This window comes from Solenopsis invicta, chromosome 6 (genome assembly GCF_016802725.1).
Source record: "Solenopsis invicta isolate M01_SB chromosome 6, UNIL_Sinv_3.0, whole genome shotgun sequence".
NCBI classification, from domain to species: Eukaryota; Metazoa; Arthropoda; class Insecta; order Hymenoptera; family Formicidae; genus Solenopsis; species Solenopsis invicta.
Window position 1 is genome coordinate 8,951,563 of NC_052669.1, and position 16,297 is coordinate 8,967,859.

The following is a 16,297-nucleotide window of genomic DNA, read 5'->3' on the forward strand; positions in this document are numbered from 1 at the left end:
CATATGTAGGTATACAAATAGATGCTTTTAGAAATTTTTAGTAAAAAAAAAACTGGTTGAAATCATCCTTTATACTTGGAACTTTTGGCTTTTATAAGACATTTTTGAAACATATACAGTTATTTACTTTATCGACTACAATATTATATCGACCATGCTTCAAAAATGTCTTATAGAAGATAACTCTGACATTTTTCAAAGTTAAAAACTTCTTTTAAATAAAAGCTTTTAAATTAAAAATAGACGTTGTTGAAATGTCTTTTAAACACGTGTATTGTTGGAAATAACATGTTTACATATCTATAAATATAAATAAACTTTAATCTTGATTTAATTAACTCTTTATTTTTTCTTTGTTTTTAGAACTAGAGAGAGAAAAAAGAGCAAATTAAACCGAGATTGCAATTAACTTATATTGGTAGAAGAAAATACTGACAATCGTCTTTCGAATACCAACAAAAAGTAAATTACTAACTAGAGACATAGCAAAACTCTGTTTTATCGGTAATTAATAATTTATCATATGCTGCTAATATTAATTCTTATTTACCTACAGATGATAATGAAGCTTTATTGAATTAAAAATAAATTTTATTTTTCAAAAATTATTTACATGCTAATTATTATAGTAAAATACAATGCAGATAATCACAGCTTCAGTGCCTTGGTATAAATGCAAGAACGAACGTTCGTGCAATGTCACAGCAAAACTAATATTCGTCACGAGCTAGTCAATTGATTTTCTTGAGATTGTGCAGCCTCAGCTATTATTTTCTTCTTTTTCAAGGCTTTCTTATGTTTCAAGCCTTTCAAGTGGGCCTGCCATTGATGTTCTTCAACAAATACTCTCTCACATACCTAATACAACAAAAGAAATCTTTTATCTTCAGATTTAGAAACATTTGACACAATTTCGTTAACAAGATATTATAAAAGCTTTGAATTACTCAACTTAGTTTTCAATTATCAAACACTAAATAATTTTAAATAATTACACTATGAATGTAAATATAATTATACTATATATATATAATTGTTTAAATGTAATTTCATAATATTAGCTTCCTAAAAATGACATTAAAACAATTATACATAGTGTATAGAATTTTTTATTTTGATTGCATCAGAAAGTAATCTGTTATGATCATCTTTATTATTACCTTGCAATAGTTATACATATTTGTGCTACTGTCGGTGGTCTTTTGGTTCTCGAAATTCTCGTTTAGTGGACGCTGTACGGGTTTTGCACCGTGCAATATGGCGGAAATGATTGCTGCTGCAGGTTCTAAGACGCGACTGTTCCAATTTGTCACGTCGGTGCAATCTAAAGAATAAACAGGGGGAACCTCGAAAAAAGCAGAGCGGTCGTATAATTTATACTTTACTCATTTTAATTACTTATATATTCCGTGGGAAAAAGAAATGCTTTATGAGAATGAATTGAATTATGTCAATCAAATTGCTAATTACAATATGAACACGTATATTGTTAATGATGAGGCGAGGTAAATGAATTACCTGTCGATCACCACGCCGAATTAGTCTGTTCATCACCCATTTATCTTGCTTCCTTGCGTATCTCCTAGTGACGAGTTTTAAATCATCGATTCCTTGTTGCAGTAATTTTTTCCCCTACATAAATTTTAGTCAGATATCGATTTCTCATTTAACAATTCCTAATTATATGTCTCAAATGTAAAACGTCGAGTAATAAAAACAAATTGTGCAGAATTTTATATATTAAAAAATATATATAGACATATACAGGCTGATTATTAATGACTGTTTCCACGTTTTTACCATAGGAGCATGATTTACCGACGGATATGTATTTCTAACATACTATATTAAAAATTACAAATGCGTGCTCCTATGGTAAAAAGTGGGAACAATCATTAATAATCACCCTGTATGTATGTATATGTGTATATATATATATATATGTATTTCAATATCATTCACGATGCGCGTTCAAAATGTAAAATAGTAATTTGTCTGTTTTATTCAATTTTCGCTGAAATGCGACATATCTTCTGCGCTTATATTCCTGCTCACCCCTTTTTCATCCTCCTTTATAATTGCACCGGAGATACAATTTTACCGAGTCGCTGAGATCGACAGCCTTTGACAGCTCTCGTGAATGGTTTTTGTCACGATATTAAAATCGGAGAAGCTCGTAAAAAGCCACGAGAGTACTGTGCAACGAAAACAGTAAAAACGACGAAGGACCGCAGGCAGAGTTACCGCGCGATACGACCGCGCGGTAGATTACGTTGCAAATCGCGCGGTGCATTTTAACGGCAGAAAAATGACCGAAGATCCCAGCTGAAGCAGCTGCTGAAGCGAACAACAAATCGCGACGACACAGACGTATGTAACTCGTATCGACGATCCATATCTCACGCTCTCGATGCTTACCTTCTCGCTCGCGCGTTCCTCCTCGGACTGTATGAGGTAAGTGTGAAACTCCTTGAAACCGATACTCTGGAAGATGCCTTTCGTGTAATCGGGTGACCTGGAATGTAAACATTCTCTCTTGAATCGAACGTCCATCAGCTTTTCCTTCTTCGTCCCTTCGACAGGGCGTATTCGCACCCTCCCTCTCTCTCTTTTTTCGCGCGCGCGCGCACCCGCCCGCCCATTCGTCTCGTTGAAAGTGTCGCAGATGATCGATTAACCGAGATCTTTCGGACCCTCAACCAGGATGCTTGCACCTGGTGTACCAAATGCGATCGTACAATTAGAGAAATTAAGCGCGACGTTTTTTTGTCGATTTTTAAACGCGGACGGTCTTTTAAATTTCGGTCGCGTCTAAAGTCCGTTTAAGGAAAATATTTACTGCTTATTTCAGATGGCGAAATACGCACTTTGAGTTACAAAAGAGAAAAAGAGAGAAAATAGAAAATATAAAAAGCTTATCAAGTAAAAAAATGTTGAAGTCATCCAATGCCGATCAGTCAACGAACGATTTAGATAAAATCAGCAATAATATTATACGAGTAATCAAAATTTCTTTTCCTTAGCAAAGATAACGTTAAAAATTTTTATGAAAGTTTTTGAAAATCAAAGCCTGCGAATTGATAGAAAAGAAAAATGTACAACATCTGTGAGTCTAAAACTAATTGCAGATTTAATCGGTTTACAGAGATAAACTATATATCGCTTAGATAAGCAATATATAGTTACGTGAGAATTTGAAAGCTTCTTAGGATTTCGATAGCGAACGAATTGCGTAACGCCACGTCCACCACATGTAGCAGAGGAAGTACAAAGATAACACTGATAAGAATTTTTATTTGTGACCAGACGTGGTCATCATATTGGAATTGTGTATAGTTTGAAATATCATTCGAACCTCGCGTGCATATCACGCGTTAAGTGAAATTTCATTAAAAATTTTAGTGTTTTTATTGCCGAGACAGTATCGTTAATATATAAAAGAGCGAGGCTCGAAACAAGATACGAGCGAATCTGGCGAAGCGCTTGGGGACATCATTGAGCTGAAAAAGTGAGAGTGAGACTAGGAGTGTACGATTTTTATTTTATTTTCTTATTGCATAAATGTTAAAGTCGTAATATTAGAATAAAGTCCGGATCTGAAAAGACGCCGGTATCTTACCATACGAAGGACAAGCTCATTAATTTTATCAAAGGTCGAATGATTATCAAAACTGCGATCAGTTAACGTCGCTTTACAAAAAATATTCATTCTCAAATTGACGCAAGCAACGTTTAACGTAGATGAATACATTGTTGTGGCCGATTTACCGTCCGTCCGAATGCATCCCAGTTAAGGACCAGTAATATGGGTACGCTTCAATTTCGCGCGAATCTTATCATACGCGTCTGATTAGTAATCGCGAGACGACCTCGCTCGACGTAACGCCGACTTACGTATAGTGGGAAAAAGCCGGCGCTATCGCAGACACGACTCACTTCGCACACGTGTCAATGCCAACCGCATGCTGGTGCGGAGGAATCGAATCCACGCGCTGCGCGTGGGTTTCATTCTACGGGACGTGAATTTTTATTGAGAATTGCCGATGTCTCGAAATGGTGCGAATAAAGGATAAGTCAAGCTGGAGATAATTTATTCCTTTTAAACATTAAACACTAATATTTCTTTTCACTGTCTCTTGTTGGCGCATCGTATTCGCAGCTTCTGTACTTTTTTTTTCTTGTACATTCCTGTACTTTGGGTAGTTAGCAACTCGAACTTGAACTTGCTTCGTGACAATAAATTTTAAATTTCTCATAACTTTTTAATTTCATTTGTTTTCGTAGCAATATAAGCAGTAAAATCGCCAGATGTAAAAATAATCTATAATAATAAAATAAAGATAGATAGAAATTAAAAAAAAAATGGAAAATAATACGATTTAATTATGTACAAGTTATACCCATTTTTACTAAAAATGATTAAGTTTAATCTCAATTTAACTTACTCTTTTTTTAGTTTTAAGAATTAAAGAAAGAATAAATTAAACTAAGATTAAAGTTAATCTACATCGGTAAAAATGGACATTAGTGAAACATCGAGTTCTAGGTTTGATCATTTTTATCATGATATTATCATTTAACCATTAATTAATTTGTTATTAATTATTCTCAGTCTTCTCATATGCATATATTGCAATATATTGCTAAATATAAATGTGTTATTGAAAAAAGTAATACTATTCATAATAGATAATAAGTAACTTGAACATTTTTACTCAAAACGAGTAAAATAATTATAATAATAAAACATTGATAATAGACGTGACTATATTTAACAGAAAGCATGGTCAGTAGCTGGTAGTAACAATGATAGCACTTGTGCGCCACAGTAACAGTACTAGAACTTGTGATTAAGATAACGACAGAGTGTCAGCAATCAGCGTCGCGCGAATACGTAACCGCTCTAAAATATTTTTACAACCTGTTGCCAGGCAGCCTGTACACACCGCGCGTCGCGCGGGTATTACATTTTCTCCACCGCGAAATATAGAGTTATCGCGGGTTACCGCGAGAAAGAGAGAGATAATCGGCCGCTGTTGCCAGGATTTATGGTCTTCGTGAAACAGTAGCGTGTTATCTTTCCTCCTGTGCGCACCTTTCCGCTTATTTGACGCGACCAAAGCGGTTGAATGCAAATGCCACCGTGTCATGAATAAAAATAAAACGTGTCATAAATTAAAAAAAATAAAAAAAAATAAAACAAACCCCTATTTGAATCCTTTAACAAAAATCGTTTAACGTAGGCGCATGTGCGGATGAAAGCCGGCAATACCATAAAAATGTGTTGATAAACTTTCACCGATAGATTTTTAATTGAGGAGTTCAATCGAGCAGCAATTGAAACATCGATTACGTAACGTTTTATTTGTTACCATCCTACCATTGGTTTGCAATTTCCATCTTGCAAATTCTTTTCCGAAGAATCATCTGCAATACACATTTTTTTTATACCTTGTAGTTAAAAAGAGAACTTGATTTTTTACACGGTTGTAAAAACTTTTCTTTGAATATAATTTTACTACTACATTTTTACATATTCATTATTTTTTTGGAATAATTATTTATGTTCAGTTTCTTCAAATGTTTTAAAAAAAAATTGCGGACACAAATTTTACAATGAAACCGATATAACTTGGTTCACTTGTAGATCGATAGAAAGACGAAGATTTTCGCACGCCTGTCATAGTATGATGTATTCTACTTCTTTCAGTCTTTCAAGCCAAGACCAATCGATCTACGTTGATACCTCGTGATGGCAATCTTCACTCGATCACTTCAACAAAATTATGCATGTTGCATTATTAATGGTATCATTGTAGATTAAGAGCACAGTGTCACAATATTACAATACAATGTACTGTATTGTTTTCTAACGTACGATCGTCACCCAATATAATCGTCCATCCTTATTTCAATCGTTTCTTTTGCGATTACAACTTATTAAACGCTCAAACGAAACATGTTATTCATTTCGTTTGCGAAACTATGCGAATTAAAAAATCAAATCTTCTAATCTTTGATCGCTGTTTACTCGCTAAGCGTATCTTTGTTTATGCAATCGAGAATCATTAAGCATCTATAGTAAATTTATGCGCGATTAAATCGCTTGTTTAGAATCGGGGGCAATTGAATACTGTAAAATGTAGTAGTTTTTTGATGAGTTAAATATGTTAAAGCAGAAAAGCTGTATACATCTCTCTTTAAATCTTTAAAGATTTATCGATATAACGAACGAATTATCAGTGATTGATACAACAGTCATGGACGATACATTACGAGAAGCCCGCATATCATTTTTATCGGAATGTTATCTATGCTGTCAGGAGTATACACAGTAATCGACAGATGAATCTCTAACGCGCGGGAAATGTTTAATTTTCATTTGCGTAAACGGCAAACTTAACTTTGATTATTATCCGCTATTTATCGAAGATCTAACAAGAGACAGTTTTTTTTTCCTCTGAATTATGCATCTAACAACTGTGAATAACATCTGCAGAACATTATTTTTACATCGATAAAATCACACGCAAGGAAGGGATGATACACAGAATAAATATTTTCCAGGATGAGCTCGCTTTGATAGGGCACCTGTCAATTTCGCGGCCAGAATAAATCAACTCGTTCGTTAGTGAATCTCCGGACATTTCTAAAATACATCAGCGTTTTACCAATAACTGCACGCAGCGTCGATAAAATGTCGCTTCACATTTGAATTGCACTTACTTCAATTTCGATTTAATCGAATCGGTTAATCGATCGTCATAAAGGGCACAAAATTAAGTTAATATCGAAAGATTAAAAAAGAATTAGAAACCAATTAATTAAATTGCATAATCTTATTACAAATCAAGAATTGATCTATTCATAGAGTTTATCTAGTTCCTCTAGCGATCTTATCACTCGCTTATCACTGAAGATATTTCGAAATTAGATTTATAGTATAACTCGGATGTATATCGGATAAGCTGCGATAAGATGCTTGTCTGTATTTTACGAAATTGTGCCAACAATTTTATCGCCCGCGTTACCGTTATTGCGATAAACTTTGATACCGTGTATATTCGGTAATTAAATGATACGAGCTACATTCTTCTGCGACGTTTTTCTCGCGTGTAAGCCTGCATTGTTGCAAGAGGGAAAAGAGAATTAATGAATGTGTAATGTTACGTGAATGCAAGTGGAATTCATTTCTCTTTGATAACACATACACACAGTAGTTTCTCATTATGCAATGTATTTTAAAGTTCGAGATGCGCATTTATTACTTCTTATCTTTGTATAAATTATCATCAACGTAAAAGAAATTTGTATAATAAGCGCCACTGCATTAATCATCTTCTACTTAACTTCTTTCATCTAAACTAATAATAATTAAACAAATAATAATAAGCTGAATCATTCAAATTTATCAAATAAGATTAATGTCTAAAAGAAAAAGAGACTAATATCATCCTGGTTTTGATTGTTTACTCGTTTAATTTATTATTTTGAAATGCATCACCTAAAATCAGTTGAAACAATCATGTCGATATTTCCGCATTTAATCGGTCTTCCTTCCGAGCTCTCCACTCAATTCAACCTGACACCAGCCTCGCCATTGCGCCGCATATTGCACGTGCGGCAGCGACGTCCGACTGCAAAGTGCACACCGTCGGTGTTGATTTGCATCGCAGCGGATGCACCGTCGCGCCGCGTGCACGTGCATGTACCGCCCGGCAGCCGGTTAATAATTAATGATAATAGTCGAGCGATATATTATAAGCATTGATTGCGGTGGGGTGCACCCGTTCGATAAGAGTTTAGCCACCAGATGAGAAAATCAAGTGATATCGAGTCGCGAGCGCCGGAGAGAAATCGCAAATGACGACGAAACCATACAGGTGTGACGAGGTTGGCGAGGAAGCGAGGAGGCTCGCGGCTGTGATAACTGATTGAACCCGCCTATCTACGCTACGTCTATCCCCCAGTTCTGTATTCACATCGACTTCGCCGATAAGAGGAACCTCGCACGCGATGTGGCGAACGCGACCGGCCGCGCCTTTCAGCGGAAAAGAATCGCGGAGCGATTCCTTTCGATACTCGTCTCGCACGACTCCTCCCGGTCGTACCGGTTAGGAGTTGGCCAACTTTATTAACGGTTGAAATAAAAAGGAAAATGACGTTTCGCAAGATAGGCTTTGGGATAAACAACTGAACGTAAGTGCGCAAAAACAAATGACTGAAGTACAGGTTTTATTTCTAACGCGAGAGTAGCATGCAAAGTGTGTTTTACTTTCTAGTATAATGTATTATACATTAGTGATTACGTTTAATATTCGGCCTATATCACCCTGCGGCTTACCGAGTAACGATAAGAACACTCGCTGTCAAACACGTGCGTGACGCTATCAATTAATCATCTAATTAATTTTATCGCCGGACAGGGGGGGAGTCCGTTGTATTGGTAATATGATTAGAATAGCTGCCCGCATCACTTCGCTGCGAATTTTCTTTTCGTTACGATTTCTATCTGCCGCGCGCAGATCACGGTGCTATTTCGCAACCTGCAAATCGGAGGCAGCTCGAGGCGACCGACCGCTCATCCGCGTGTACGCGAATGAGATACAAGCGAACGTGGTCTGGCAATAAACGCGAGCGTGACCGATGCCCCCCTATTTGCATTGCACGACTTTCTTTCTATCACAATAACAAAGATCTCGCCGAATCGCCGTAAAGCTGTCGCCTGTCCGATAGAAGCCGGCCGACAACGGATTCGCGAGTGATCATCGACTGTTTATTTATTTCGAAAGTAGCGTGAACATTTCAAAGCAGGGAACCGCGGAACGGAATTACGCAAAGGAGGGAGCAACTTGGCGTGAGAATTAAGAAAATTTCTGCAACGCTGTTTTGCAAGCAGCAGCAAGAATTAAACACGACAGTAATCCGGAACAATCTTTGTTCTACTTTCGTATTAAATAGTAAACATATATATATATATATATATATATATATATATATAATAATCGTACTTTCGAGGCATTTCTGCGTTATAATTGAGGGATTTTCTATAAAAAGCAAATAAGTCCATTTTTTTAATCTGGGTTATTTTTTTTCACTATTCTATAATAAATCATTACAACGTTTACAAATTTTTCTTTGCTATTCTACAAGAAATAAATAAAAAATGAAAAAAGAATTATTGCTTTATAATTTAAATAATACGTCTTTTTGTTATCATTATCAATGTTATAAAAAAAACGTAAAAGTAAAATATTATAGGATAAATAAAAGTAGTAAATATCAAAATTTTATATATAAACAAACAAGCCCGGAGATTTTTATTTAGTTATTTATTTATTTTTTTAATAGATTTTCAAAATATTAATCAAAGTCAAAAACTTTATTCTTATGCCTATTATATATCCGAGGAAAAATTACTATATTTATACTATAAACGATTTAAAGAAAAGAAGTTTCTTATTTTCTAAAAATTTAACTTTTTTAACTTGTTTGGCTTTGTTTGAGAAAATCCTTTCGTGTGCGATTCCTAAGAAGATTATCTTTGGGTATAAATTTAGAACTCTTCGTTCTATCATATTTGAATTTTCGGAAATCTTGTTAAAATAAGCAGGCAAAATCAATGTTCTATCTATTCTACTTACATTGATTGCGTTTCAAACACAGAACTGGGTCACTTACAAATTAATCTCCGCTACATCAAACATCTTTACAATTCTGAAGTGTGGAACAAATTGAGAACGATCAATCAACATCGCACGGTCGACAAACTTCGCGAATTAATATCCGATAATTCGCGTGCTAATAACAACAAGTTTCCTTCGCGTCGATCTTCCGTTTGCGAAGGTAGCGCGCGAATAAGCAAAATATTTCGCGACGGCCATCGGATTCTCGCGGAATTCGATGACGCGGTGCAAATAGCCAGTCGGATCTTTCTCTGCCTCGTGTGAAAGACGACAAATGAACAACTGAAGATCATGACCCGCAATAAACTGCGTAGTTCCATGATTGAATGTGTCTCGCTTTAAATTACTCCGTTAAATGACAAAATTTAATGAGTTTGCGTGTGTAAATTATACGTTTTGATATTTTTTGTGTAATATTAAACGCTGCTGCTTAGATAAAGCATGCGCAAGTTCTTTGGAGGCTGTTGAATAACAATTACATTGCTACGATTGCCAATATGATTAAATCACTTTAAGCGACTTTTCTCTTTTATTACATAATTGTCATTATATTTATAAACAAAACAGGAGGTGGAAGATTTTACTTGTGTATACATATAACAAGCATCAAGATAAAGGCGCAATACGTCGGGCAAAAATGTGCCATATGCGTATAATGTGACACGACATGCAAAGTGGTAACATTACACTATCGCGCGATATATATATATATGCGTTATTTCCCATTCCTTTCTAGGAAAAGACAACGTCAGGTTTCATTCGTGCATCAAGCATGCCCGAGCTGGATTAAATAATCGCGCTGGAAATTGCGAATCCCTTGCTCTACGAGAAAGTTTATTATGTCCCTTGGTTGATACGCTCGAAGAAATATCCTCTCCCCTCTAATTCGCATACCATATCCTGCTCTGCATTCCTGTGTCACGGCGTTTATTTTTGCAAACTCCAATGCAAATAATTTAAGAGGTCCCTAGATCGCTGGTCCGCGCTATAAAAATACCGCGCAATTTCTTCCGCGAACAGTTACGCGTAAAGCCCAAGTTCCAACTATATAGTACAACGTCCCCTCTGATCTGCGCTCGCTGACTTCTTCTCGCTCCGACTTCTGGCTTGCGGTCAAGGAAGTTCGCCGATTTTCTTCCGCGATCGAACTTCTGCCACGCTATTATTTATCATTCATGGCGCGCACTGCTACGAAAGATCGCAATAAAATAATTTAGTTTCCAGACCACACTTTCTTCGCCGCAGTCGCCTCCCGGATCGCGAGCTGTCTCGTAATCGAAGCGCGCGATATTTTTTCCGTGCTCCCTACCGCTCGTTACACTTTCTCATTAATTTACTACCTGTCGCATCCGATCGATATCTCGCTTGTAGTAATAAAATATTTTACAATTGTTCCTCGTTTCTCTTATCTACGCTGCATCGTCCGTATCGCCGTATTTCTATCAACATCGACAATTAATTCCCTTTCGCGTTTTCAAAACATATCCATCACGTTTGTAATTAACTTCGAATCGAGCCACTTAAAGCGCCCGTTTCGTAAAAGTAAATGTTTAATTTTAGCATTCTCGAATCTCGATGGTCCCACGTGAACTGAACTATAATTTTTCCGCCAAACACTTTCGCCCGAGTCGTTCGATCGCGTATTTACCTTCAAGTTAGTCACGCATTTGTACACGAGAGGTGCGCGCGTCCTAACATCACTCACGTCGCTAATTGTGCCTTTCAATTACCACGGTTCGTCGAGTAATTAGCATTCCGCGCTATCGCGTTTCCCTGTTTCCGAGACAGCGAAAACCTAAAGTCGGTTTATGGGAAACCGCGTCTCAGTCATTTAACCACCGCGCACCGTTCCTCTTTTCTGCGGGGGAGAGGGAGGAGGGGATAGGGAAAAGGAAGGCAGCAGCTCATTAGACGGTGATTAATTTTCGGCCCGACGCTACGCGCACGTAATCGCGCGCCCGTGCTTTTCCTCGCGGCTGGCTACTTCCTTTATTTTCGCACCGACATCCGGCTGCTTTACGCCCGCGACTTCCGGGAGTGAGGAAGGCGAGACAGGACGACTATGACTCGGATCCTATTCACCAGGCATATCTGCATTAACGGCAGTACGAGTCGCCGGGTCATGTCTCGGGACAGCCCTACACGACGTACGAATGCGAACACGCAAAGTGCATTCAGGACGCATCCGCGATGGAAAAAATTGACTTTTTCAATCTTGAATTAATTGACTGAGTAAAGAAGAGATTAGTTAAGAGTAATTGAAATAAAATCTTTAACGTAATTTAAAACCCGCGCATTATCTTAGAATGTTTTTCTTAGCCAGATATTAATATTGTTTTCTTGCTCGTGCTTTATCACTCGACGCAAAGTGATTATAAATAATTATAATGATTCTGGATTTTTCGCTACTCAGCATTACGAAGAAACAACGCGTATCGACTTCTAATGATTTGACTCATGCTCACTGCACATGCATAAGAAGAATATACGGGGCATCCCAAACTTTTTGTACTAATCTTTTTATTATAAATTTCTTCATCATTTGGAATTGATGTTTATTCAAAATATTTTGTTAGCGTTACACACATACACATATATATGAATATTTAGGTCAATTAATGGAAATAAATAGTAAAATAGTAAAAACAGTTAATAGTAAAATCTGTTTTCAATAATATCATATAGATTCTACTTTTTTTTTTTAAACAAAAGTTTTACATTACCAAGATTTGTAGTGCAAAATGATAAAACTTACATGCAGAGGCAGATTATCTGTATATAAATCGCGGCGAGAGATTACATTTAGAACGTTGTTAATAAATTTTGATGTCCCACTGAAACCAAAGAGACATTCGAAATTATATCGATAATAAACGGCGCATTAAGACGAACAGAATCGTACTGAGATGTGTACCGAGAGATTTTATATATTGCGAGGAATCACGATAAGCACTACAACTTCGTAATATTGATCCACTCGTTATCCTTGATGCATGCCCATTTACATTCTCCGCTTGCAATAAGGAAACTTATTGTATCCGCCAAGTTCCTTCAGAAGAAACATGCTAATTGGGATAGCGATTGAAATCGGTGAAATCCCGCATAACTTTGAGCGCAGTATTAACAATCGTTACTCAATCATCGACCGTAGGATTTCCATCACAAATTCGATACACGTGTACTTTATATAATTCAAGAAACTCTCTTTCTCTCAGCCATAAGCATGTTTATAATTAAATTGCTTACAAGTTTAAATATCTGCTTTGTTATAAGCAACATCTGGTAATAAAAAGAAAGAGAGGATTATAAATTAGATTATCATTAAGTATAAATTCCGTAAACACGTTCCTTGAAACGTCAGCTTTAAATATCGATTTAAGTCTTATCTGTGCAAAATTGAGAGGATTGAGCGGAAAAGGGAAAAGAAAAAAAAACGCGACGGGAGAGCGAATCCTTGAACTTGTATCGAGCTCCGCGTGATGCAACAGTATGCTAAGAGGTGCACTCACGTGTTGGACTTAATCCGCTGCTCGTTGTATCTGCGATGAAAGTCGAGTAGTTCCCGCACCAAACCGGCCTCCATCATGCCGTCGACCCTGTCGTTCAGTCTGCTGTCGAGGACCTTCTGTAAAAAATTTCGGGGAAAGGAGAGCTCCCTTATTAATTAAGCATGACGACGTCGATAGGTATCGCCCGTTAAGAAACCGTTCGGCTCGACCGCGTTTGCTAACATTTCGAGCGTACAGCGGCTATCGAGACTACTCCGGGCATTAAGTATTCTATCATACGACCGCACGAGATTCTTTTTCACAATCAACCCGAATCGAATTTATAATAAATAAACGTTTTAACGGCCGGCTTGACCGCGCCAGGAGGCACTGTATGCGGGAAACAGCGAATAACACGCCACGGTACATAAGTACGATCATTCTTCTATAATGTTATGGATTAAGCGCTGCAACATGAACGAGTTTCAAAATGTACAGTTCGAAACAAACCAGTAGAAATACTGCGCACAGAAAGTAGATCGTCGAGACGTAAAGATGTCCTGGAATTCCTAGGACACGTATCGCAATCAGATAAGACACGAGTCGGAATCGTATCGATGACTATCTCTCGTTAAGATCATGATCTCGCGTCGAGAAATAAAAAAAAGGATCGATATGTAGGCTCAATACCAAGGACGGTCCTTGATATTGATTAACGGTTCAATGACACCGGGAGTAACGCGGTCGTTTCGTTCGAAGGAAAAATTCCAGTGACCTTGGTAGCCATCCAAGGCATTGTGTAAGTGTGTATTCCTCTTCTACATGACCTCGCTAATAGCGAAAGCGCGTTAGAAGGTGACGCGTCCTCGAGCCGGTACACTGACAGGCCGCTGCGTGTCGCTGGTTTTGAACGCGGGCGATACATCAATCTGACACATGCGCGATTCACGATGCACAAAAGTATCGTTGAAAGCGATCGCGGTTAACGACACCTGTGCCGTGCCCGAGAGTAAGGGGGAAAACGAATTGTTAATATATAATCCCACGGTTTATTTCGTGTACAATCGAGTAAATAAACACCTTTCGAATTCACGAGATGATCCGATGCGAGTCAAGAAGCACGAGGATGCAGTTAAACGCACGCACGCGACCGCACATAAAATTCAATGTCAAATGCGGTTGTCCGGTTCTGCGGTTAATTAGCTGACATGCCATAAAAGATTGAAAGACGAAAGCGCGTAATATGAATCAGGGAGTTGCACTGATCGCGCGAACGCCGAGTTCTTATTACGCGTACAGTAATCGCGGAGGCACGAGAAGTTTAATAATAAAAATGCTGCTTTCAATTTTAGCTTCCTGTTCCTGTAGATTTTCGCGGTGCTCAAAGACCTTGGTCAATGCCCGAGTCGAGGCCGGGGAAGTCCTACAGAGCGTAAAGTTTAAATTAATTAAATTCCGCTTTTGGAGCAATCCTTGCTAATGATAAAATAATGCTGATAAACGCTAATAAATAATAATAAGTACTCGGCTGAGCACGATTAAATAATGGAAACAGTGAAATGTAAAGTGCCTGATATAGCGCCGCCGCGCCTTGTGGCAACACAAAGAATCGAAACAGACACTCGCCTCGTCGTTGCTGACATAATTGCAACCGTTCATAATTTAATCAGCACTCGGCAAGCAGTTCCAATCGCGCAAATGGCGAGTCAAGCTCTAATCGACCGTCCAAAATTACAATAGAGCCGTGCGCGTATTAGAAAGTAACCGGATGGCGAAAGTTTGGTTAAAGATATCATTCACGACAAACAAAGAACAGAGTGAGATCCAAGACTTTGCTTTGCGCCATCGTGCCTAAGGTACGATATTTGGAAGTGTTTCTTGCGTGATCGGGGCACTAAGGATGTTCGATGTTTCAGTACCTGCGGAGCCGTGTCTTGCGAAACGTGTATCCTCAAAGGAATTTATTGCACGTCTCCCGTTAAATAATAAAAATTATTTTATTGAGTTAATTAGCATAAGTACTGGACTAATATACGATAAAATAGTAAATTTCTATATCTACTGATTTATTAGATGGATTTATTAAATATTTTCATAGATAAAAATCGTGATGTTACAGTTGTAAAACTGTACATTAGAAACGAACCACGTTAATTAACTTTATGTAATAACAATTACAGATGATATTACAAGTAATAATTGTACGTCCTTAGAATTTTCTACAACTTTAGATTTTTAATTCAATACAGTCAGTTTCTCCGTTTCTATTCATTTCGCCAACATTTTAATAGGTCGGACACGTGTACGAATTGATAGTGCCGAGGAATTTGGAATAACTTAAAACACTGACGACACGAGGAAGACTCGGTTAGAGCGTTAGAACCAAATTATCGTTCTCACGGTTAAAACGCGACCTCCGCAACTCGTTTCGGCTGTGTTCACTTTAAATCCCATTTAAATGCCGGAGCCTCGCGCGCTACACACACGTACGTACGCACGCACGCACGCATGCACGCACGCACGCACGCACGCACGCGCGGCGCACATTTGCGCGTGTATGTACGCGGTTCTCCTCTTTTCGTTTCATTCATGCGCGCCGCGGCGCTCAAACGCGGCTGTCGATGACGCAAGCCAATGGCCAAAGTCAGTATTTGATGATCACACGGTACATACGCCACTATGTGACCAAACTACATTCCACGTGTGCCTGCGTGCGTGTCCCACGTGTGCGTTCACGCTATGATAGATTTTACGACCCATACGGGTGGCATTGAGATAGGTATATATGTACGTATGTGCGTGTGTCAAATTCGACATCTTTTTCAAGTCGAATGTGAGGTAAGAAATACGATTCGACATTTATAATCGTTGACAACGCTTGTAATTTCGGCAGCTCGGTGATAAAGCGGGAAAAAATCATGATAGTTAAAAATGACAGGTAAAAATACTTGCTTCTTCCTTAAAAAAAAAAAGAAAAAAAATTTTACTTGATTTATTTCCATATGTAGGTTTTACGTTAAAAATACGTTAATTTATCATCTATAATATATAATTCATAAGACCTACTTTAGAGATACAAAAGTTTATAAAATGTAAATGAACAGACTCTCTTTCATATATTAT

The 16,297-nt window shown here is 37.7% G+C and overlaps 1 protein-coding gene across 3 annotated transcripts in view; it reads right to left on the reverse strand.

Moving 5' to 3' along the window:
• Nucleotides 1-573: 573 nt before the first annotated feature.
• LOC105196642 (tRNA dimethylallyltransferase) overlaps nt 574-16,297 on the reverse strand; it is a 72,201-nt gene continuing 56,477 nt past the window's right edge. For 2 of the 3 annotated variants that reach the window (XM_011162674.3, XM_039450329.1), the window contains exons 5-9: nt 13,196-13,311; nt 2,419-2,515; nt 1,519-1,632; nt 1,161-1,346; nt 574-858 (exon numbers count right to left, since the gene is read on the reverse strand). In XM_011162674.3, the coding sequence (XP_011160976.2) occupies nt 721-858; nt 1,161-1,346; nt 1,519-1,632; nt 2,419-2,515; nt 13,196-13,311 (651 nt within the window). In that variant the 3' untranslated portion in view covers nt 574-720. The remainder of the gene's footprint in view (nt 859-1,160; nt 1,347-1,518; nt 1,633-2,418; nt 2,516-13,195; nt 13,312-16,297) is intronic. The other variant, XM_026135026.2, reaches the window with a different exon arrangement.